At 40.6% G+C, this 26,552-nt stretch overlaps 1 protein-coding gene across 3 annotated transcripts in view; it reads left to right on the plus strand.

Moving 5' to 3' along the window:
- Positions 1–26,552, plus strand: part of CLNK (cytokine dependent hematopoietic cell linker) — a 187,515-nt gene that overhangs the window by 122,069 nt on the left and 38,894 nt on the right. For all 3 annotated transcript variants that reach the window (XM_024741747.1, XM_024741746.1, XM_024741748.1), the window contains 4 exons: positions 13,808–13,833; positions 14,047–14,069; positions 15,165–15,275; positions 23,290–23,317. In XM_024741747.1, coding sequence (XP_024597515.1) covers positions 13,808–13,833; positions 14,047–14,069; positions 15,165–15,275; positions 23,290–23,317 — 188 coding nt within the window. The remainder of the gene's footprint in view (positions 1–13,807; positions 13,834–14,046; positions 14,070–15,164; positions 15,276–23,289; positions 23,318–26,552) is intronic.

Here is a 26,552-nt window from a genome sequence, read left to right on the forward strand (position 1 = left end):
AGTAGTGCTAGAAGCACAAATGGAGGACAGCCAAAGAAATTTAATTGGATCCTATACATTATAGCTTCTCTCATCATTTCCCCCAATGTCCCCATATTCTCTTACAATGTTCAGTTAGAAAAGATGACAATCCTATGATTTACATTTCCCAGTAACTGAAACATCGAAATCATCTTTTATGTGTCTGATGCTATATTCTATAACATATTATTAACATCACATTTTCTTTAATGGGAAAGTGTAATAGTTAGGGTCCTAAGAGGAAACAGATGGCACACACCCAAATTAGGATAATTTAAGGAGGGTTATTTGCAAAGGAACTATTGACTAAGGTGTGTGAGGTGTAGGAGAAGAATGAGGGGTGACGCAGAAACTGGGGCCAACAGCAGTGGTGCTGTCACCACCCCTAAGCCCAAAAGGATGAGGGGACAGCTACAGAAAACCAGAAGGAGCTCACCACCTTGAGAGGAGCAGTGACCATTGGTTGAGGAACACCACCGGCCCATGTGGACCTCCCAGGGTAGGACTCAAGGGAATACATGCCCCAACCCCCCTCTCCAAACTTCCTCTGATCTCCTGTTCGGACTTCCTAATGGCTGAACCCAACCTGAAACCACAGGGCAAGGTAGCCTGCATGTGCTGGTTGGTCTCCCAGGATGGAGAGTGGGGTGGAGCAGGGCGGACAAGGTGAACAGTGGACCTGGAGGCACAAAAGGAGGATATGCACAAAGGGAAGCAAGGTGGAAGGAGCAATGAGAGGAGCCCAAGCCCAGGCTCTACTACTCCCTGGCTGTGTTACCTTAAGTAAGGCACTTAACCTTTCCGAGTCTTACTTTCCTCCTCTTGAAATGGGAAGTGGGCAGGGCTTTTCTGACTCATCAATTCAACTGAATTAGCAGAGGCAGGAAACAAGAGCTGTTCCCTATTCCATCTCTCCTCTCCATCCTTCACAGCCTGACAGATCCTGTCTATCTTCCCTCTAGACCACTCCTAAACCCCTCAAAATAGGGGAGATTTCCTATCAGTGCCTCTTTAGTCCTTAAACACGGAAATGCCTTCCATGCACACAGCACTTGATTCAGAGCTTTTCTCCATTAACTGATGTATTTTAGTCCTTAGAAGACCACGTGAATTATGTAGAGGAAGTTTTTTCATGCCTCTTGACAGAGAAAAGGAGCAGAGCACAGAGGCATCCCAGAGCAGATCATAATCATTTGATATATAAATGTCTTAGGTCCTAATAGAAGCTTTATAGGCAATTTATTGAGAAATGACTCCTGGGGAGAAAGCAGACAAGAAATGGATTTCACAATTCCCCTCTTTTTTTAATAGTTCACTATAGACATGCACCTTCATTTCTTTGATTGCAGAACTTCTTTGGCCACTATTCTACATATATTAATATGTCTGTGTCACTATCAGGATGGTTCTAATTCCAATTCCAACATATGCAGGGGGGCAGTTTCCACCCACGCACCATCAAGCAATTCTCTGGATACCAGCTGGGTATCCTACAATTCAACCCAATTCTCACACTATCCACCCAGAGACAGCACCAAATTCTACAAGTTAAGGGCTCAGTGCTACCAGACCATACCTCACCACCACTTCAGATGCCAGTCACAAGCCCAGATCGTCACCTGTGTTTCTATAGATGGGAGGTTCCAACCACTCCCTCCTTAGGTTCGATTAATTTGTTAGAGTGGCTCACAGAACTCAGAGAAACATTTTACTTATTAAATTACCAGTTTATTGTAAAAGGATATAACTCGGGAACAGTCAGATGGAAGAGACATATAAGGGGAGGTATGAGGAAAGGGCAGGGATCTTCCATGCTTCCTGAATCTCTCAAACTCCAAACTTTTGGGGTTTTATAGAGGCTTCATTACATAGGCATGGTTGATTAAATATTAGCCACTGTGGACTGAACTCGATCTCAAGCCACTCTCCTCTCCCTGGGGCAGGTGGTGGGGGAAGGGGAGGGTAGACGTAGGGAACTGTAAGTTCTTCTAACCCTTTGATCCCATGGTCTTCGGCTAGGCACCACTGACAAACAGTCCCCATCATTAGATGGAGTCCAAAAGTAAGTCACCTCCGTAACATAACAAAAGACACCTTGATAGCTCTCATCACTATGAAATTCCAAGGGATTTAGGAGCTCTGTGCCAGACACAGGGACAAAGACCAAATATATATTTCTTATTATAAATCACAACTATTCATCCATATATTCATCTACACCTTGCCTCAGCTTACAAATATTTGGAGCCGTCAACAAAAACTTGCATGGTAAAATGGAAGAAAAATTTTTAAAATCGTAGGAAGTATCTAGATAGACTGTAAGACTAAGGCAAAGATAAAATTCAGGACGCTCGGGCACACATCACTACATTCTATTACAATTAAACTGCTAGTTTTTCTCTAAGCTTCCCGGTAACCTAAGCAAAAAGGCGATCAGGCTTTTTTTATGTGAAATTAATTACCCAAAATTAAAAAAGAGCAAAGAAATTCCTCCAGGAGTGCAAGAAAGACACATCTTTCAGAGCTAAGTTAGTGCTGTCAATTTTGTAAGGGTTGTTGGCTGATATCCAAGTAGCATGGCTATAAAATATGACTTTTTTTAAAGTAGACCCCAATGTAAACTGAAATCATAACTGCAGAGATGACCTCAGTGAAAGCAAGACTCACAGGAGTTGAGCTTGTAGGCTGCATGGAAAATTTCTTCAATAAGAGTTATTTCTTTATGTCTTCTTTTCCTGCACTTCCGTAATTGATGGTTTTGTATTACCACCAAGAGCTCTAAGGTACTGTACAGAGAAAGGAGATGAAAAGGGGAAAAGTAATATGAATACCCCCATTTTTTGGATCAGGCATCTTGCTGGAAAATGCTTGAATGATTTATGTGTTTATTATAAAATTCTGTATTTTTGATGCAAACGCATTCTCAGATAATTTATTCATTCTCACAAAATGTCATAGAGAAAAACATATTGCGTGGTTCAGTAATGGCAGAATTTTATGGTGATATTTTTCATCAAGTTGAGCAGTTGTAGATTTATGTTAATGTACATTTCATATTATTTTTCTTGCAATCATATTCTGACATTATCTGGAAACTGTCAGATTTCAAGAACTTATCTTCCCTGAAACTTGGTATTTTTCTTTTTTTTTTTCATTCCTAAAAATGGATAAAAGTTTATTTGGAGGCAAAGTATGTATATAGTGTAAGTTGTTTATGATGAACCATTAATTAGCATTAACCACAGTTGCAGAAGAAATTGTCTCTTTTCAGGTGAAGATAGCTGTAATATTCAAAAATGGTGTGGCTTAGCTTCTTAATGCTGAGAATAAGTGAGCCTAAAATGAGTTTCTCTTTGCCTTCCATGTGAACCAAGCACAAACTCTAAACCAGTTTCCTTTGAGGTAAAAAGTATATCATATACAAGAATGAATTTATAATGAAATACAATAAACTATCCATGAGAAGAAGAAGGAATTATGCATAGATGGCTAAACATGGATATCCAGAAACATGAGCTTGGTTGAAAAGAAGCAAGATAGAATTCTACATAATGCCATCAAAAGACCTTTCTACTAGTTTGATTTTATTCGAATTTAGATGTCAAAGAGTTTAGAGTTAGTCTGGTTTTACCCTCTCATTTTATGCCAAGAAGCCTGGCAAGAGAAGGGGCTCACTCAAGGTCACAGAGCAAGCAGTCCAAGCCTGGACCAGAACTCAAGTTTTGTCAACTATGGCAATGTTTCCATGGTTTTACTATATTTGCTAGTATCTAAAATGTTTTCTGCAAACTCTCCCTGTTCCCTGATTTCCCACTCATCCAAACTATGCAATTTTTAGTGCAAAAGACATGAATTGAGGGATGATACTGTCCTCTAGTGGCAGAACACGGCAACACGAAACATCACAAAGAATGGTGGAATTTGCCATCCTATAGATTATTTCCTTAACGAATGACAAGCTTTAGGCCCCAGGCCTAGAAATGATAAGAAATAAATTTAAGATTATTCTCCTACTATTTTAGATTTAAATTTATTTCAGACACAGCCAGTGGCTCAAAAGTGATAGAGGTCATATACCCTTATTTGGAAGCAAAAAAGAAAGAAAGAAAGAAAAAAGAAAAGTGAGAGGCATTGATACAATATTCAGTTCAAAGCCAATGTTATAAATGTTGTAAAATCACTCATTAATGGAACTACAGGACAGTATTTTGTCTCACCAACACACAGAGAAAAGAAAAAACGTTTGAGTAGCAAATACACTCTTCAATAGTGAAATATGAAGTAGCCACAATTAGAAGAATTGAAAACAAGGCAGTTACAACATCGTGTGATAACTGCCAGGGGAGAATGCCACTTCTATTCAAAATCGCTTGGTGCCAGGGCACTGAGTCACAGAAGACCTTAGACCACGAGGAGTCCACAGTCTGGTCGGGTCTATACGAAGTGTTGTTGGAACTCAAAAAAGTACATACATACTTAATTCGGCCCCTGCAGAAGAACTGTGAATCCTAGGAAGGATTCACACAGCAACGGACATTGGGCTGAGGTGTGAGACAATGACCTCAGGGGAAGTTAATTATGTTTGAGATGTAGCAGCAGTTAAAATATGGTTGCATGAATGTTAGATTTGGGGACAAGGAGACCTGCGTTCAAATCCCAGTATTACCGCTTTCCAAATGTGAAATCTACAAGGAACATAACCTCTCTAAGTTTGTTTCCTTATCTCTAAAAGGGAGGAAACGCACCTACATTGTAATACATCTGTCTGTTTTAAAGTTTATAACCAACGCAAATCCTATAGCATGGTTATTGACACGTGATGGACACTTGACAAAGGGATACTGAACTGAACTAATGGTTTCTGGAATTCATTCCTCCCTCTTTTACCCTCTGTCATTCTCCCTACACTGGAATGTATTCCTGCCTCTGTGTAGGCTGAAACCATCTCATGCTCTATCTACTTTGGTGTGGAGCATACACAATAAATCTGTTATCGATGAATATAAAAATAAGCTCCTCAATCACAAAGACCAAAGTTTACTAAACATTGTTTTCCTTACAGTAAACACATAGCACCTGCTGAGCACATAGTGGATGCATAGTAAACACTAAAGTAACTCTAAAATTTAACCCATTTTAATAAAAGCGTATTAGATAAGCATGGCAGGCTGTCATAGGACCAACTACAGACGAGCCTGTGATCCTCAGCCATGCGATCCCATTAGGTAGAGGCCTGCAAGAGGCAAGTCAAGAAGCCTGGTTGCTTCTGGCTCTGTCTCTGTCTGTGCTATGAATTTGTTAGTGCAAGTTCACATGCCCGATGAACAGGAAGGCCAAACAAACTGAAACATAGGAGTTTGGAGCAGAAAAAGGTTTATTGCAGGGCCATGCAAAGAGACTGGTGGCTCATCCTGTAAAAAACCTCGAGCTCCTGAAGGGTTTCAGCAAAGCATTTTTAAAAGCCAGGTGAGGGGGTGGGCGGTCACAGGGTATGTGATCAGCTCATGCACAGTTCTCTGATTGGCTGATGGTGAAGGAACACGGCAGTGTCACAGGGGTTAACATTATCAGTCCTTAGGCTCCAGGAGGCCTGGGGGCTGTGTGCTCATGGTCATCAAGTAGTTAACATCTTCCATGTGGTGCAGGGTTTTCACATCCGTAAAAAAAACTCAGGAAATGTGCATCAAATACTCTTATCTATGTACTTCACACAGAAGATAAAGCAGAGGATATGGGGGAAGGCCTGTCCCAGGAAGATCCCATAGGGTCCTGCTCCGTTACAAATTTAGGCAAATGATATTCCCTTACTGGCCTTTAATATCCCATCTATAGAAATATGGGAGAACACGACGGCCTCTAGCATTCTGTGAATCCATGGATATGGTTCATACATACAAATCCACCCGCCCCACTGCCCATGTCATCGCCTCTGAAGCCTCAGTCCTTCCCTTCACCCTGCCTGCCCACCTTTCCTGAGGTCAGTGGAAAAGATGTCTCCTGGGCTTGTTTAGGAAAGATGCTTCTATCCCACATCTGTCACTAACAAGGTGCAGCTCTTGACATCCATGTTCCTAAGAAACTGCACTTTCCAACCTTATTTGAGGAACTGTTAAATCTGGCAGGTCCCTCCCACATCCTTGGCTTTGCCTAACTTAATCCCTCCCCACTCAACCCAAAGAATGGTTCCAGCAATTTACTGCTGGAATTAATTTCTGAAAGTTTCCACAGACGTGGAGAGGTTTCTCAAACAGGCCTTGTGAAATATGCACTAGCCACTTGGATCGTAAGTTGCTCCTTTGGATGCTTCCGCAATTAATCAGCAGGACGTGAAATCCTAAAGGTTCACTTTTAGACATCATAAAACTTTTAGACATAATAAATACTGCGACTGAGGCCAGGTTTTATCCAATTTTGTTCAGAGTCTATGTCTCTAATTACAGAACATTACACTGATGGTAGGCTTCCAAAAGCGTTGATTGTGATGATCATATTTCATAGATAAAGGCTATCGCGTATATTTAGCACGAATTGACTAGGAGCTAATTGAAAAACAAGTAGTATTTTATTTAAGCTTGGCCATCCAAGGAACTGCACTTCATTATCTGCATTTTACAGACATGGAAACAAGCCCAGAACATTTCAATAATGTGCCCAAGATTACTCAGTAAGTGATTGAGGGGGGATTAGAACCCAACACGAATGATTTCAAAGATCCCATTTGTGACCACTCTATTGCATCATTGTCCCTTCTATCAAGAAACAAATTCTTGGAACCCACATATCTTCTTTTCCAACCATTTAAATCACAGATGAGGATACCAAAGCTCAGAGAAGCCAAACAACTTGCACTAAGTCACATGGCACATCAGTAGCAGCACTAAAACCAGATCACAAGCAGTGGTAAATGTGTAATATCCAAATCTCTGAAAAAAAGGTATGAGAACAAAGTTGGAGGACTGATGCTACTCAACATCAAGGCTTACTATAAAGCTCCAGTAATCAAGACAGTGTGGTATTAATGAAGGACTAGAAAAATAGATCAGTGGAACAGAACAGAGAACCCAGAAATAGACCCCCATAGAGTCAACTGACCTTTGATAAAGAAGCAAAGGCAATACAATGGAGCAGAGGTAGTCTTCTCCATAAATGGTGCTAAAACGATTTGATATCCACCTACAAAAATATAAATCTAGATACAGATCTTACACCCTTTGCAAAAATTAACTTGAAATGCGTCATAGACCTAAATTAAAAATCAAAACTATAAAACTCACAGAAGATAGCATAGAAAACCTAGATAACCTTGGGTATGGTGATGCCTTTTTAGTTACGACACCAAAGACATGATCTATGATTGATAAGCTGAACTTGATTAAAATTTTAAAACTTCTGCTCTGCAAAAGACAATATAAGAGAATAAAAAGACAAGCCACAGACTGAGAGAAAATATTTGCAAATGAAACATCTGATAAAAGACTATTCTCCAAACTATACAAAGAACTCTTAAAGCTCAACAATAAGAAAACAAACAGCCCAATGGGGAAAAAAAAAAATGTGTCAAAGACCTCAACAGAGACCTCACCAAAGAAGACATACAGGTGGCAAATAAGCATATGAAAACATGCTCCACATCATATGTCACCAGGGAATTGTAAATTGAAACAATAATGAGATACCCCATCCATCTATTAGAATGGCCCAGATCAAAACACTGATAACAGCAAATGCTGGTGAGGATGTGGAGCAACAGGAACTCTCATACACTGCTGGTGGGAATGCAAAATAGTACAGCCACTTTGGAAGACAGATTGGCAGTTTCCTACAAAACTGAGCGTACTCTTACCATGTGATCCAGCAATCACACTCCTTGGTATTTACCAAAGGAATTGAAATTTTATGTCCACACAAAAACCTACACACAGATGTTTATAGCAGCTTTATTCATGATTACCAAAAACGTGAAAGCAACCAAGATGTCCTTCAGTAGGTGAATGAATAAATAAACTGTGGTACAATCCAGACATTCCACTGTGGAATATTATTCAGTGCTAAAAAGAAATTAGCTATCAAAACACAAAAATACATGGGGGAAACTTAAATGCATATTACCAAGTGACAAAAGCCAATCTGAAAAGGTTACATATTATGTGATTCCAACTATATGACATTCTGGAAAAGGCAAAACTATCGTGGCAGTAAAAAGTTCAGTGATTGCCAAGAGTCTGAGTTGGGGAGAGAGATAAATACATAGAGCACAGAAGATTTTTAGTGAAAATACTCTGTATGATATTATAATGATGAGTACATTATACATTTGTCCAAACCCATAGAATGTACACCAAGAGTGAGCCCTTAGGTAAACTATGGTCTTTGGGTGATTATGATGTATCCATGTAGCTTCATCCTCGGTAAAAAATGTAACATTTGGACTAGTGATGTTGATAATGGGGGAGGTTATGCATGTGTGGGAGCAGGTGATAAATGGGAAACCTCTGTACCTTCCTTCCAATTCTGCTGTAAACTTAAAATTGCTCTAAAAAAATAGTCTTTATTTTTTTAAAAAGTAATTATGCTCACCACAGACATATTAAAGAAAATATTGCATCTAAAAAAAAATAGTATGTACATACATACATATATAGACCTCTTATAAATTTTACTGATAAAAGGATGTATATAGCACACAGTTTTAAAATAATAGTAAAATATACAACACTCTATCATAAATTTTATATAGCCAATTGATTTTCACAGAGCGCTTTCACTGATTTTTTCCACACTCTTGTATCTGCAGCCAAACGATGACTGCAATTGATGTAATTACATGAACAGCTTCTTAGCTGAGTCAGATGATAGTTTTTCAATATCAGAAGTATATTTCCTCAATTTTCCTCTTTTTACAATGTAATGGGGCAACGTGCAGACACAACACACTTTTATATTTAATTTGCTTTGTCAACATTTTCTCCATCTCTTTAAGTCTAGACAAGCAGTAAAACAATAAATCAAACCCTAATTTACAGCATTTGCCAATTTCCATGGTGTAAATACTTCCCATACAGCAGATTTCAAGCTACCAACATGATCATTGAACAGGTAGTTGGGAAGAGATACCATTTTTTAGTATTTCCATCATAGACACAGTAGAGGTAAATAACTTCAACAGCATAGATAAATGTGGTAGAATAACTAGGAAGTCATGAGTTTTGAGCAGATGCTACCTTTGTTTTTGAAATAACTTAAGTGTACATTTACATAACTATTTTTTTAATAATGGCCGTGTTTAACACCTGCATTGCAAAATCTTGAAAAATTAACAACCAGCTCCTATAAGCTGGCACCAGTAACCCTCCCAGCCCCCCAACCCCACCCCGAAATGCCACATGCAGGTCTCGCGATACTCTAAATTCACAGAACCCTCTGAGGTTGAGAACTTGTTCATGACTTCACCCTAACAAGTTATGGAGGTAATAGATTCTACAGCAATGCTGTGTTCAGCTCACTACATTATCTCCCAAGAAGCAATACATTTTTCAGCAGAAGTGAAAACTGCCTTACTGCAGACTGAAGAGCAAAATAAGGACACAGTCTCGGCAGATGGTGCTAATTACACATGCAGCCAACAGATGGCGAGCATGCCAGCCTCCTCCTAGTGAAAACTGCTTGACTGAATGTCAAGATGCGAACTATCTCGAATAACAACTGTTTGGGTCTTCTGATGGGACAGGGAATTTTTCATAGCATTTGGGGTATTTGTGTACCTCCTCAGGAGGGTCGATTGCCATTTTCCCTCTAATCTTCCATTACACAATAATACTAGTTACAGTGGGGATGCATTCAAAGCCATCACGTGAACTTCATCAATTCATTTATTCCACATACGAAGTCCCATGAAGTATGAGTAACCATGTCTCACTTTTCCAGATGAAAAATTGCAACCGTTGCTCAATCCATTTGTTTATTTCATTAATATTTATTGAGATCCTGCCATGACCCTACCCACAGTAGTAGCAGAATCAAAGTTCAAACTCAAGAAACTCAGCTCCAAATCTCATCTTCTTCCAGTATGTCAAATACCTGAGTTGTTATTACTTTCTTGAACAAGCCCCACCCCCACAAAAAAAAATATGGTTGAATTTTATCTGAATTATTATCAAAGCTGTATGACAGTATGACAAGTTATTTCACCTGTTTGATCTAGTTTTCTCCCTCGTGGAGTCCCTGAAGTTCGTTTCTACCTCTTAGTCTATAACGTTTCAGTTATCTAAGCAATAAATAAGAGAAGCTCATGGCATAAATTACTACTGCTAGATATATTTGACATAGCTGAAGCCTTCAGGGTTTTTGATATTGCATATAATATCAGGAACACATTTTAAAAAATATTTTAAACATCTTTATTGAGATACAGTGCACATACTATAAATTCACTAATTTAAAATGTACAATTCAATGACTTTAGTATATTCATAGAATTCTGCAACTATCACCACAATCTAAGTTTAGAAAATTTTATCACCAAAAAAGAAAGCCTGTATCCATTAGAAGCCGCTCCTCAACCCTTGCCCTTCCCCAAGAAACCACTAATATACTTCCGATCTCTATGGATTTGCCCATTCTAGATTTTTAAAATATAAATGAAATCATCCAATATGTAGTCTTTTGACTTCCTTCATTGAGTACAATGTTTTAGGAGTTCATCCATGTTGTAACATGTATCAGTACTTTATTCCTTTTTACTAACAAATAACATTCCATAGTACAGACATACTTGTTTATTCTTTCATCAGTTGATGGACATTTGGGTGGTTTTTTACCTTTTGACTTTTACGAATACTGCTGTTATGAAAATTCATGTACAAGTTTTTGTATGGATGTATGTTTGCATTTCTCTTTGAGTATACACCCAGGAGTGGAATCTGCATACACACATTTTTTTTTAACTTTTTTTTTTTTTTTTTTTTTGGTTTTGTTGGGTCTTCATTGCTGCGTGCAGCCTTTCTCTAGTTGCGGCGAGCAGGGGCTACTCTTCGTTGTGGTGCGCATACTTCTCATTGCTTTCCTTGCTGCAGCGTGAGGGCTCTAGGGCGCGTGGGCTCAGTAGTTGTGGCTCACAGGCTCTAGAGCACAGGCTCAGTAGTTGTGGCACACGGGCTTAGTTGCTCCACGGCACGTGAGATCTTCCTAGACCAGGGTTCAAACCAGTGTCCCCTGCATTGGCAGGTGGATTCTTAACCACTGCGCCACCAGGGAAGTCCCCACACACAGTTTTTAAATGAGGGGGTTACTGACTGATGCCAGGGAAAACCTTACATTATAATGAAGGCACACGACTCACAGACGGTGTAGGGAAAAGATGCACCACCGATAAGGCACAGTTCTCACCACAGCCTACAAGACCCTGTGTGATCTGGGCACCCCTCCACCTCCACCACCACCGTGGGGACAGTAGTGCCCCTTCGTGCTCATCCCACCTCTGAGTCTTTGCACTTGCTGCTCCGCCTGTCAGTGATACTCTTGCCCAGGTGTTCATATGGTGTGTTCCCTCACTTTCTTCAAGCCTCTGTTCTCATCACCTATCCACAAAGGCCTTCTGGGGTCTGTCTGAAAAATAGCAGCCCCGTCCGCCATCTCTCACTCACCCTACTTCATTTTTCTTTGTAGCACCTGTCATCACCTGACATCATATACTTTTGTTGATTTCTTTTCTATCTCCTACCACTGGAATGTAAGTTTACATGAGAATAGCAACTTTTTTTGACATTATATTCCCCAAAACCTACATCAATAAATGTATTAAAAATGAATCCATGCCTGACATACACTACAGCCTCAATAATAAGTAAATGAATAAAAGCAAGATAGACGTCCTTTTCTAAACTCACAGTCACTGAAGCAAACGGGATACATATCTCTGAAGCAATAAATGGAATGTTCCTATTGAATTCCAGATGCTCAGTCTTTTTATTGAATTTTTTTTCCAGTGAATTGAATTGATCCCCAGTAGTTATAGTGGTAGCTATGAAAAAAGATGTCTTAGACAGCCAACATCTAGCTTCACAGGGAAAGTCATCAGAATAAGCCATAAGGTAGTTCCATAGGGCGCTCTACTGCTGAAGCCAGTGAACAATAAAATGAAGGCAAGTTAGTTTTGTTTTCTAATTTTATGCCTTAAAGAAGCATCCTATGGCCTAAGTTTTTTAGTAATATCATTGAAATAACCAAAGATCTAACATTAACTAGGCGGCCACAGTTGTTGAAATACGTTCTGGGTCATATTTTGTGTTCTTACAATGCCTGGAACATCTACGATTCGTGTCTTCCATCAGTGTTTGAATTCATGCAGAGAAGTCTATCCTTTCTGTTTAAAAGTGTTTTCTAAGAACAAAATAGGGAGAATGGTAATTTTGTTCAATGAAGTAGTTATTTTTTAGACCTGGAAGAACCCTTAAAATCATCCAGGACAGTGTATGTTGTGTTGTGCTGTTTTTGGCCAGCTGGACCTTTCCCCAAAAGAAATCTTAAGAGGAGATCCAGTGGGAAGTGAGTGGAGGTAGAGTCCCGCCAGTGACATGGGGTGATGAACCAGAAACCCGCCGCCCCGTCCTGCAGTCCTGCAGTTTCCTTGGGAGTCCCCAGGGGGACCACAATGGACTCTTCATAGTCAAGTTAAAAAACACAGATTTAATCCAACCTTGTTGTCTCACAAATAAGGAAAGGAGGCTCAGCCAGTGCTCAGTTGAGTTTTAAGTCTCCTACAATAAGATACAGACATTGTCTCACTGACTCCTCCCACCCCCTATAAAGCAGCATTTATTAGGTCACATCCATTTTTAGATAAGTGAGCACTGCTTCCTCAAAGAGATTTTTCTGACACCCCAGACTAACTTAAGTCTCCTGTGTGTCCCTTCAATACCATGCCCTTCTCTTCTTGAAATTATCATCACGATTTTAATAGTGTTTTCAGTGCACGTCTACCCTCTTAGTTATAAGCCCTATGGCAGCAGGGACAGTGCCTCTCACCTTTCCAATTATGTCCCCAGAACCTGGAACTTGGCCTGTAAACAGAACAACTGTAAACACTTTGAGGAGAAGGATCGTGTTGTATTTGTCTTTTTAATCCCTAGTGCCTGGTCCTGTGCACAGCTCAGAGTAGCAGCTCAATAACTGTCTTTGAGTAGAATTGAATTGTGGAAATAAAACTACCTAGAAGCTGGGAAAATCCTTTCCGGGCCTCATTCAGGCTGTTCTAGGATTGGGTGGTCTTGGGCAATTGTCCTACCTAGTTTGTCCTTACTTTTGTCATTCGTAAAATAAAAGTTGTTTTCTGGGGTCTTAGAAAACCCTTCCACCTGGAAAATTTCATGATGCTATTTTCCTCTGCTTGGAAATGTCCGATGAAGGTGTGAGGCAGGGACTTGAATTAATAAGATGACTGTATATATAAGAGAATGTTAATCAAGAGTTAATGGTTTAGAGAGGACCTTAGGGGTCGCACCACATGCCATGAAATCTTCATTCTACAATTTACTAACTGGGGGACTGAAGGTGAGCTACTTAACTTCCCCACACCCCAGTTTCTGCATCCAGAACAAAGGCAAGGATTGAATGAGGTCACATAACTAAAATATTTAGCATGGTGCTGGGTATCTAATAAGAGCTCAACAAATGTTCATTGGCGTTATCACCAAAAGTATTCAAAGAGGAATGATTTCCATTTAAACATATGTGAAAATAGCTTGTTGACATTTTCCATAAACTCACTGATGTTCCTTCTTATGTTTAGGAGACAAACCCACAAAGGGAAACAAGGTAAGAAAAAGCATTGAAATGCATTTGTTACCCACCCTTTGTTTTAGAAGCATAGGAATATGGACAATGTGAAAGCTTAGGTGGCACTTGAAATATATATCCTAGAAGTTTGGTTGGGATTTGTCATGTCTACCTGTAAACCAAAAAATCACTAACCATTTAGCTCTGCTCAAAGAACCAGGCTTTAATTTCTGATTCTCTTTCCTTTTGCAGACTCCTTTACCACCACCTCCTCGGTAAGACACTGAAAATAGAACTTTGTTTTGCTATATACTTAAACGATTAGTTCTATAATTTGAGAAAGAGAAACACAAACATCTGATACTGAAAGCTAATGAGTTGGTCAATGAACAAGATTAAATAAGCCTCATTCATCCATTTAATCATTCATTCATTCACAGTCATCTATTCAATCTACCTCCACTTATCGATCTTTAATGAATGCCTTGCTTCCCTGCTTCCTGTTTCTTTCCCTTTGTTTAGTACAGAAATCTCTCCTTCCTTTTAGTACAGAAATCTGCCAGAGAGTCCTGGCACTGGGAAATGCCTTCAAGGGACCTACAGTACATAAGTATATAATCATATATGTATATATATATATATATTTATATATATAATACAAATACAAATGCAATTATTATTATACTTATATATATGGAGGCAAAAGCAACAGACTTGATTTCTCAGGCTCTGAGTTAAGTCACTCTGTTGTTCTGCTTGGGCCCGTGAGGACCTCCATCACAGCACTTACTTCCCTGGCTGGTCATCTTCTCACCACTTCTCTCTCTGCCCTCCCAGAGGGAAGCGTCTTGAGCCCAGGACTGTGTCTTTTTCCTTTCTGCATCTCCAGCATCTACCAACAGTGCCCGATACACTTTGTGAATGAGTGAGGGCACGGGTGAATACATGCGTGAGTGAGGCACCCATCGACTTTGGAACATTTTCCTATTTCTTTGGGGAGATTCAAAAGCTCATGTCTTCTAGTCTGGAGCAAAGGAAAGGCTGTAATCATATTTTTACTCCAGGCCTCCTAAAACTTCAACAGATGGCAGATTGATAAAGCTATGACACCCTATAGAAAAGTACATAACACTCTAAAAAATTGAACCAGATCAAAGGGCAAGTTGCAAGGAGAGAGATTTAAGCTGATTAGAAGAATGAGTATTCTGACATTCGAAGCTCCCTGTAGAGAGCTGCCACCCCCCACCCCCAAAACTGATGTTTCCAGCCCAAAGCTGAGGGCACAGCGGGCAGGGCTGTGTGAATTCCAGGTCTGAGGAGCCATCTGTGCAGCAAACCTTCTCAGATCCCCACTGTGACTCTTCACACAGGCCGCCCATCACTCTTCCAAAGAAGTACCAGCCCCTGCCCCCTGAGCCGACGAGCAGCAAGCCACTCTTCCCTCAGAGGTACACCTTTGCCGAAGTCCAGAGAGAGTCCAGGTGAGAGGCTTGCTGTTGCTGGTGGTGAGATGACCAGGGAACGGGTGGGCAGGGGGAAGAGAGCAACAATAACCAAACCAGTCACCTCTCTAAATGGGCTGCCCAACGTGGTGGGGACAGCCATCCCATACCTTGAGGGAAAGCATCTCAGAAACCTGTAGTTTGACTCCTTAATGGAAAATACACCTTCTTTGTAATAAAATCAGTTACTGGAAGAATGGCTCACTTACGATGTGAATTAGTTATTAAAGAAAATGTTATCATTGCCGGAACTGAAAGGGGTTCAGACTGTTGGAGGACCAATATCGGCACGCAGCTTCCCATCTCCCAGGCCGGAGAAGTATAACCGCGCACGTGAAAACCCGTTTGTCAAAAACATGATTGCCTTTTTGACAAATAAATATAAAAAACCCAACCCTCTGGTATTAAGTGCTGATGCCAGAGCCCCGCTCCCAAATGTATGGGGCACCGGGCAGCCGAGCAGCCAGCTCTGATCAAAAAATGTCACAAACACGAAAGGACCTCTTTTTCTTTTCCCCGAGAGAGTTTAGATTTCCAAAATTACCTTATTTTAGAAGTCAGAACAGAGACTGGTGTTTCCCTCGTGTTGCTGCCCAGAGTGAGTGATGCTTTCTGACTGCAAGCTTGGATCAGCCGGTGAGGTGCAGGGCACTATGTTGTCAGTGAGCGTTTCTCGTGCATACAGAAATTCAAAATATCAGGCACATTTGGCACTTCTGTGGAGAACCCTTTCATCACTGGTTCTGATGGCGGAACGTAAAAGAGCCGAAAATGCCATTTCCCCCTTAGTTTTTTTGGCAAATGCCTCTTCCCTTTCTGTCCTTTAGAAGCCCACACAAACATACATCTTCCATGCAGAAACCTCTCCTGCTCTTCCTCGTGCAATTTCCTCTCTCCCCTGTCCCCATCTCGAAACGCAGGTTCTCCTTCTCATAAACTAGCAGAGGAAGGGCAGTGGTTCTTAACTGGGAGCGGGGTTGGGGGGCGGAAATGTCTTTGCTCCCAGGGGAGTTCGTAGTGTCTGGAGACATTTTGTCGTGACAGCTTGGGTGCTGGGGATGCATCTAGTGGGTAGAGGCCAGGAATGCTGCCAAACATCCTGCAGTGTGCTGAACTCCCCCAGAACAAAGAGTAATAAGACTCAAAAGGTCAGTGGGCCAGAGGTTGGGAAACTCTGCCCCAAGGCAAATGACTTGCTTCTCTAAGCCCAAGGCTTTTCTCAGCAGTAAAGGGAGGTTAAGAATAATGCCTACTGCCTACCTCCTGGGCTAATGTGAGAATTAAATAAGATGATTTCTATCAAGTGCTTATCAGTACCTGCCTAGCACATATTTATTACCAACATGTGTTACAGTTACTACCTTGAGCCATTTTCTATTGGTGCCTTTGCCACCGCATATAATATATTTGGAAAGAAGTCTGTCCCTTTGACCTCAAAAGGAGGGGCTAACTCACTGCAGTATGCATATGTCCTAGAACCCGGCGAGGCAGTTTCCAGAGGGGCTGAGCCAGACCAAGAGTCACCAGATTTGCTCTCTTTTGATTTCTGTTTTCAAAGAATGAGTGTCTTGGAAACAACAACAGTAATAGAACATCATCTGAATTGGAAATGTGAAATGCATTGTCCCTAAAATTCCTGACCAAGTCGTCTAATATGACAAGAACTGGCCCAAACTCAGAGAAGGAGATAGAAAATAGGATGGGGCTTCCCTGGTGGCGCAGTGGTTGAGAGTCCGCCTGCCGATGCAGGGGACATGGGTTCGTGCCCCTGTCCAGGAAGATCCCACATGCCGCAGAGCGGCTGGGCCCATAAGCCACAGCCACTGAGCCTGCGCGTCCGGAGCCTGTGCTCCACAACGGGAGAGGCCACAACAGTGAGAGACCCGCGTACTGTAAAAAAAGAAAGAAAAGAAAATAGGATGAATAAACATCAAAGATGATGAGGTTGTTTAGTGTGTAGAAGAGAGGATTTTTATTTTCTTTCTGTTTCTTTACATTGGAAAGAGTAGGATGTGGGAACCCAGCAGGACAGGGTTTGGATCCCTGCTGAGCCACTTCTGGCTGTAAAATTTCAGGAAGCTCTTAAACAGTTCTGAGTCCTGCTTTCTTTATTGGTAAAAAGAAAATAACCAGCCCCATGAGATAGAATTGTGGTGAGGAGGTATGTGATTTTTCTAAAGTACTAGGATAATATCTGTCACAGCACAGGAAAGAAGAAAGAAAAACACTTAAACAGCATCTCCCATCTGTACCCGACAGAATTAGGCACCCATAACCCTATTTTGTCTTGAAATAGAAGCTATAGATTCTAGGGCAATGCTTCTCATCCTGGCTTTACATTGAAATAATTAGGCAAACTTTTTAAAAAGTACTGTTCTCCAGGATCTGTTTCAATTGAAAGCATCACTATAGGGCATTAGTATTTTTCAAAGCTCTCCAGATGAATCTGATGTATATCCAGGGCTAGGCGCCCAGAGGGACCCAGATTCTAGGGATATTTCTGCCACTCAAGCTTCGAAGGTGCTTAGGCCTTACCTGTCTGTGTCCAAGCTTCTAATGTCTAAAATAATACTCTCCTGATCTCCAGATGAGCCCCTCTGCTGCCTGGATCACACCAGTCTACTGTCAGCCATGTCAGTGGTGTTGGAATCTTTAGACTTTCGTGTTTTGTAACTTTGCAGTGTCTCTAGCTGTAGTTTACAGTGTTTAATCGTTCTTAGATGTGATGAGAGCTGTGCTGGGTCTCTTCACCAGAGTAGAGTTACATTTCATCTCATTGAATCCTTTCTGCAGCCCAATAACGTATGATTTTCTAAGGCTTGGAAAGGCCAAAGTGCCCAGCCCAGTAGAGGCATATAATAAGAGCCTGGCAAAAATCACTTCCCTACCCACTGGGCACAAAATGTCATTAAGATTCAGAGAAGTTAGGTGACTCGGTCAAAGTTATAGGGTTGGTATATGACTGTTGAGAGGGCAAAAACATGCAAAGCCCAGTGCCAGACACTGGGAATGCCACGAGGACTAAGAGAGCTTTGCTTTATTCTATTTTATTTTATTGTTTAATTTTTATTGGCATATAATTTATTTACAATGTGTTGGTTTCTGCTGTACAGCAAAGTGAATCAGTTATACATATACCTATATCAACTCTTTTTTTAGATTCTATTCCCACATTACAGAGTATTGAATAGAGTTCCCTGTGCCATACAATAGGTCCTTATTAGTTATCTATTTTATATACAGTAGTGTATATACGTCAATCCCAAGCTCCTAATTTATCTCTCTTCCCCCTTTCTCCCCTGGTAACCATAAGATTGTTTTCTACATCTGTGACTCTATCTTTGTTTTGTAAATAAGTTCATTTGCACCATGTTTTTTAGATTCCACATATAAGCAATATCATATGATATTTGTCTTTCTCTGTCTGACTTACTTCACTCAGTATGACCATGTCTAGACCCATCCACGTTGCTTCCAATGGCATTAATTCGTTGTTTTTAATGGCTGAGTGATATTCCATTGTATGTATATACCACATCGTCTCTATCCATTCCTCTGTCAGTGGACATTTAGGTTGCTTCCATGTCCTGGCTATCGTAAATAGTGCTGCAGTGAATATTGGGGTGCATGTATCTTTTCGAATTATGATTTTCTCTGGGAATATGCCCAGGAGTGGGATTGCTGGGTCATATGGTAGCTCTATTTTTAGTGTTTATAAGGTTATAAGGAACCTCCTTACTGTTCTACATAGTAGCTGTACCAATTTACATTCCTACCAACAGTGTAGAAGGGTTCCCTTTTCTCCACACCCTTTACAGCATTTATTGTTTGTACATATTTTCATGATGCCATTCTGACTGGTGTGAGGTGATACCTCACTGTAGTTTTGATTTGCATTTCTCTACTAATTAGAGATACTGAGCATCTTTTCATGTGCCTTTTGGCCATGTGTATGTCTTCTTTGGAGAAATGTCTGTTTAGATCTTCCACCCATTTTTTTGATTGGGTCATTTGTTTTTTTTGTTATTGAGCTGCATGAGTTGTTTGTATATGTTGGAGATTAATCCACCTGCTAGAGAAATGAAAATAGAAATAAAAATTTTTTAAATGCAATCTAATTAAACTTAAAAGCTTTTGCACAACAAAGGAAACCATAAACGAAACAAAAAGACAACCCACAGAATGGGAGAAAATATTTGCCAACGAAGAAACCGAGAGCTTTTCTTTAAGAGAGGTTTCAATTCATTTTTATTTGGGCCCATCTAGGTAGTCAGATGGCCGTTACTAATGACCACATGTGAATGACCACGTGAGGCTGCTGTAAGGTTCACTTTCCATGAAAACAGAAGGAAGATTGGAGATCTGAGCATCTTTGGCCAATGCAGGAAGAGTAGTGCCTGCTGCCTTCCTAACAGCTGCTCCCTAGGCCCCTGCGATGAATCGCCCTCCCTGGGAGGCTGTGATTTACGTCCAGGGATCAACTGCATCAGTGAAGACAGCTGCAGCCTTACAATTGGCCGTGCTCACTGTGGGTGACAGTGGTGGTCCCCGCTACTGTGTTTCAGCCCCCATTGGTCTCTGCCAGCTCTGCCCTTCTCTATTTTATAGCTAAGTCTTGACTTCACAAAACAATTGCTGAATTGAAGCACCTCAGTTAAGGAAAACGCCGTTTAGAACATTCATTGACAACTTGAAACTAGGAGAGAACGTTGACGTTTGGGGAATGTTGGCTAGACATTCTCAGCCACTTATGGGTCATTATTATGATGTACTTTATATATTTTGTCAGCTTTTTTTTTTTTTTTTTTACTTAAATAGATGTATTTAAGAGGGAAACATATCACCATAAACAACCACAACGTAATTTCAGAACAAAACTTTCAGCCTGGGGGAGGTTTTCTCTGTTAAAAGGGAAGAAAATTAAAGTTAGAGTGATGTTTAGGATATACTAACCGCCACATGGAAACTGTCTCCTTGACATAATTAGAAAGAAGAAAAAAAAAGTTTCCAACTATGTATCCATTGTAATTTGAATACCATGGTCCATGCACCAAATAAAACTCACCCTGAGAAATCATGAGAGCAATCATCATTTGCTGTAGGTCTAGCTACACATGGCCCACTTTAGAGTCCTCAGCGCTGTGCAAAAAGCAATGCTACAAACCTTAATTTTCTGATGAGGGCATAGAACTGCAGACTGGTCATCGAGCCATGAAATTTCCTTTAAACTTCAGCAAATTCAGTGGCCCAAGGTGGGGGATTCAGCCAAAATTTAAATAAAGTGTGTGATATTTTACCAACAAAACACTCATTTGCCTAACTATGGTTTTACCTTTTCAACTAGTAATGCTGACACTGTATCAGTTCAAGCAACCTTAGTGGCAAAAATGCATATTCTGATGATTTGGGTGGTGGAAAAAATCATTATACATATCAAGAAACCATAAGAAGAGAGAAAGTATGGATTACAAAGAAGATATACAAATTCACACTCGTGAATGGAAACTATTGATTTTAAAGTGTAAACTTTATTATCATCATAGTTTTGCAAGATGTTGCCTTTGTGGGAAACTGGGTTAAGGGCACGTGGGATGTGTCTGTATTATTTCCTACCACTGCATGAGACCTACAATTAGGTCAGAATAAAAAGTTTAAGTTAAAAGGGAGTGTGACTGTTAAAAGTGTTCTGCAGATGTAAGGTGTTATTTTTTCCAAATAGCTTTCACATATATTATTTCATGAGAACCTTAATCAATCCTCTTCATTTCTGTCTGCATTTACCCATTTTACAGGTGGGAAAATGAAGCTTCAGAGAGGAAATTTCACTTATTGAGTGAGATGGCGCTCAGAGATGACAGAGCAAGGACTCAAATCCAATTCATTTGAAACTAAGCCAAAAACTAAGAGAGGCTCAGGAAGGGCTATTTTTAGAGTGCAAGGCATTATCCGCAAGTGCACACTGAGCACCTACTTTGCACAGGAAAGGATGTGGAAAACTTATTCTATACAATCAATGACCATGTTTTATTTACTGGCCATCTCCAGCAGCCGATCACGGGGAGACTTATGAGTGGAAAGGTGCTCTCAGAGAGGAAGGGTGGTGCTGGGGAAGAAGGCCAGAGTCCACCCTGCTCCGCCATTCCATCACTTTGTGCAGGTCTCCCTGTCTTCATAAATTTCATTGAAGAGACCCCCTAAAGCCTCCATTTTACATGTGAGGGGAGCAACCAGCTCGTGGGGGTCTTGTCACCACAGGCATTTCAAGACCCAACGACGGTTGTTATGCACAGAATGGACTTCTTAAAATTACTGGGGTTCTCACTCAATAATCCAACTTTTTAAAGTTACGAATTCCAAAGGCTAACTTTCCTGAAGCCTCAAATTTCCATCTATAAAGTATATTGCTTGGTTCACAAGTGGAGTGCTTTTACCTAAACAGAGAGACAGTCACTCTGCTTGTTACATTACATAGGTTAAGACATAAGACATTTAGGAACTCAGTTAAATCTCCTGAAACCTTTGAAATACCTTTATTCACTAAATGTAATTGATTTTTTAAGTACTCTAATGCTGACAGGGCAGGTTTAAACCCTAACAAGCAAAACTTTAACATTTCATTTTTATAAATCTAATAAAGTTAATATATAAATATAGCAAAATTCAAGTTTCTTAAACAGTTTGAATGGTTTGCAAATAGAGTTGAACATAGCTTGACTCATTAACTTAAAATCACAAGTCTAAAATCACTCACCCTTTTTAAATTGAAGCCACATGGCCAATCTATCAGTATTCCTAAGATGCCAGAGTTTCTTAAACATTAAAAACACTGAGATCAGCCTCACTTTAACCCCAAAAGAATTAATATTATGAGTGTCTGTTCTACTTTATTACTTCTAATTGTTCCTCTTTATCTTCCACTTGCCCCGTTAAAAGGAGGAAGCAGGGTGAAGATGTGTTATCTCAGATGGACTGATGAAACAGGTTAAAGAATGTGGGACCTCAGTACACTTGCTTCTGGCTTGGAGATCTGAGACCAGGGTGTAGCATCTGAGCGCTGTGTGCTGCTGGGATCATCTTACCTGTTACAGACAGACCTTTATAACTCTAGATCAACAGACTTCAGCTAGGATTGTTGTTGCAGCCTTAATCTCCTGGCATCTCTTCAGTTCCAGTCTTTTCACAGACAGACCTAGATGGACAGGTGTGCGCGTCACCCACCCAACTCCCTTCATAACCTCCTCATCTGGCTGTGCCCACATTCTAACAATAGTGCCCACTAGATGCCCAACATTTTCCTTTCTATCTCTAGCAATCGTCACAATAACCCTCTAAGACGAATATCCCTGTGCCACTTTGTAGATGAGAAAAATGAGGTTTAGTGAGGCTAATTGACTCAATTGTCAATATAAATGAAGGGCTTGGAGTTTCTTCTGAGACCCCTCCAATGGTCTGATGTCCACTTTATCAAATGCCATGTTGAATTCTTTCCCTATCATGCAGTTTCGTGTTTTTCCTGTCTCAGATCTCCTTTAATATCAGCATCCTTTCTCTCATGCACGCCTTCCTGGGGTCCAGCTGTACCACAACTTCACATTTAAAATCTTTTATACTCCCTCAAAGCAAAAAATGAAGAGCTTTAAAATGAAGGTAATAATAGCAGGTCCTCTGTGCTAATGAAACTTGACATGGAAAACCAAATGTCAGGAGAAATGATGATGTTATTTAAATTCTCCTAAAGTGAGAAGCAGGTTTCTTCATGTCCTTTCTGTCACCACCTTTTATATTGGCTCATAACTTCTTCTTTTGCTTAGGAAATTATGAGAAAAATAAGCAGGCTTTAATTTGATAGAACAGTGATAAATATCACACTGGACTATGGGCTATTAATTTGGCAATGAAAATGTAATCAAAGAGTTTTTAAGGACTCAGATTGATTGTATCTTGATCATTATGAACTATATTTTATGTAACACCATATTTCTTTTCCTTGCAGACAGATAAGCTTAAAGAACTTAAGTGAGGTAAGTAGCAATTGTGTCCTAAGCAACAAAGAAGGGAATTTTTGTGCAAAGTGTCTGTGATTGGCAACATACTTAATTATCATAATAGAAATGCTCAATATGTATTAATATCCCTATTTTAAAGGTGATAAAACTAAAGCAAAACAAAGTAAGCTCAAGATTTTAAATCAAATTCCATTTTGCCACCGTATTCTGTGTTTATTGGTACAATGAGGAGAAGACCATGTCCATGATCCATGGAGGACATCAGGTTTCTACCGAGGGCTTCCAGCCTCTAGCATTTCAGATATAAATGTTGGAAATCGTATAATACTTTGCTATTTGTTCTTCACAAGAGAGACAGGACTGCAGAGTAGAAGGAACATGAGATACAGAGTTGCACAGACCTGAGTTAGATTCCCGCTCTGCCACCAACTACTTTGTGAACTTGGGCAAATCCTCCTGCCCCCACCCAACCACCCCGTTCTGTTCTGTTTTCCCAATAAAAAAATAGAGGTGGGTATCCTCAACTTGGCAAAGCTGTTGTGACAAAATCAGTCAGTCAGAGTCAGCACGTAAATGACCAGGTGAGCAGTAGAGGCCCAATAAATGGCATGAAGATCAGGTAAGATGGAACTATCTTAGAGCCGTCTCAGATGTTTACTTTCTTAAGCCCCCAGAGAAGTTCCTTAAGCAGATGGTAGGTCCTTACTTCACTCCCACTGGCCTCCTAAGGGATTTGGTTCTTATCTTAGTATTTGACCTTTGCTCTTACATCATCTAGAACATAAAGGTTGATCTCTTTCTTTCTCTCCTTCTTTCTTTTGATGTTGAAAACTTAGACTCTGTGTACCAGTGCCAAATTGAATCTCAGAGACAGTGTTTTGGGTAAAGTAGAAAAGAATAGCTTTATTGCTTTGCCAGGCAAAGGGGGACACAGTGGGCTCCTGCCCTTGAAAACTGTGTGTCCCAACCCCTGAGGATTTGGTGAGGAGTTTTTATAGCAATAGTTCAAGGGCAGGGTTGCTGATAAGGATCAGGGTGTGGGCAGGGCCTGCATTCCTTTAACCGGGCCTCAGGTGGTCTCCTGATATGTTTCTGTGGTTTTCGAGGTTATCAAACTGTGACCTTCTCTCTGGAATGAAGAATGCTTCATCAGTAGTTAACATCTCAAAGATATTGTTATGTGTATCCCTTGAAGGGGAACCAGGATCCTGCCCCAAGGCTGCGCTATTGTTTCTTGACTGCTCCTCCCTTGTCTCAGTATCCCCTCCCTTCCCTGATTAGCAATTGTTTGAATCTGCCCTTTGGGACTCAGAGAAGGTCATGGAGTCTGGGGTCTGTTCCCTATGAACAAGGAACAGGGAACCCAGAAAGGCTTCGGTTTTACTTTCTCCCTTTTTTCTTCCTTCCTTTCTTCCTCGCTTTCTTTTTCTTTCTTTCTCTCTCTCTTCCTTCCTTCCTTCTTTCCTTCCTTCCTCCCTTCCTCTCTCCCTCTTTTTCTCTTTCTTTCTCTCTTCCTTCCATCCTTTCTTCTTTCCTTCCTTCCTCCCTTCCTCCCTCCCTCCCTCTTTCTTTTTCTTTCTTTCTTTCCTTCTCTCTTCCTTCCTTCCTTTCTTCTTTCTTTCTTTCTTTCTTTCTCTCTCTCTCTCTCTCTCTCTCTGTCTCTCTCTCTCTCTTTCTGGTGTTTTGACAATGTTAAAATTAAGAGTCACATTTCTAGCTTGTCTGTCAAACAAGATATTTATGACCTCTAATCCACAAGACAATCATGTCAAGGAGAATAACACGTGACTGCTAAATGAGAGGCGCTGTTCAAGACTTCACTCAGCTTACCCTCTTCTGGGAGTTGCTGGACTTCCCAAGTGCCACCAGGAAGGAGAAAGTTGGGGTGGTTCTCTGCTGCTGGGGAACCCACACATCTAGAGGAACTCCACCTCTTTCTTCCTATGAGTTGGTTTATGTGTCCCGAGTAGGCAGCTACTCAAGATGACCTATATCCATAACTCACCAGTCAGTCTAAAAGGACAATAGCCCCACCAATCACAAACAAGCAAGAAGGAAATGGAGAGGTCAGTCTTAAACAGCAGGGATCATGCAGGACTCTTTGTTTTTCTTGCAACTTTGGTTGGCCTTCTGCTAGAAGTTGATATCATCTAAAAAACAACAAGGCCTAGTGGAAAAACACATTCTTCCTCTTTATCTTTTGCCAAGACACTTCCTCATTGTTTGGGCTGAGAGTCAAGGCCATTTCTCTATTTCAAAAGCCCATCTCATAGGGCACATGCCATGCTTGTGTGAGTGTTAAGTGCTTGCTCAAATTATATCTTAGGGACCAGAATTCATTCCAGCAGAAATGATGTGCCACCTGCCCCAATTCAAATTCACACAGCACTTTATAGTTTTCAAAAAGTAGAAATTTATTGTCTCCTTTAATTCTCAAAAAAAAGAAAGAAAGAAAGAAAGAAAACCCTAAGAGAAAAAGAAGCTTCAGAGAGGTGACAAGAATTGCCAGGGTTCCCACAGCTGCCAGATGGAGCCACCCTAGAAAGCCCAGAGTCCTGATCTAAGCCCCATGCCCATGACTTTGCCCTAGAAAATACAGAGGCACCCCTGAGGTGAAATTGTGGGGAAAAAAAGGAAGTAAGGAAGGGAGGAAAGGATGAGAGGGAGGGAAGGTGAGAAATAATAAAGAAGGCATTACTATTTAACTTGAATATGCTAATTTTCTAACCAAAAAAAAGTTAAAGTAGGGAAACTAGAGAGATTTCACTCCATTTTTCTAATTGCATTTGATTTTAAATTCAGAGCCCTCAAGCAAAAAATTGGCTGGGTCTCAATTCAATAAAAAAAAATTGCTCCTGCAGACAGATGGCTTCCAGGCTACTTTTACAGCAAGGCTTTCTCCCCTCCTTTGACAAGCCTGAGAACCACAGCCGCAAATGATTGAGCACTTTGAACTGCCAGGTTCAAAGTCCTGAGGAAGACTCAGTGGGGAAACTTTCAAACCACCCATAAAAATGGATTCATTCATTACCCTTTTTACATAGCCTATAGTTTTGACTTTATTTGCTGTCCATGATGAAATGTATGTCCTCTTTCCAGAAAACTAGGGGATGTCAAGCTCTTTGAAACAAAAGGGCTTGTCTGGGCTTCCTTGGTGGTGCAGTGGTTGAGAATCCGCCTGCCGATGCAGGGGACACAAGTTCGTGTCCCGGTCCGGGAAGATCCCACATGCCGCAGAGCGGCTGGGCCT

This window comes from Neophocaena asiaeorientalis, unplaced genomic scaffold, assembly GCF_003031525.2.
Source record: "Neophocaena asiaeorientalis asiaeorientalis breed wild unplaced genomic scaffold, Neophocaena_asiaeorientalis_V1.1 scaffold218, whole genome shotgun sequence".
Classification (NCBI taxonomy): Eukaryota; Metazoa; Chordata; class Mammalia; order Artiodactyla; family Phocoenidae; genus Neophocaena; species Neophocaena asiaeorientalis.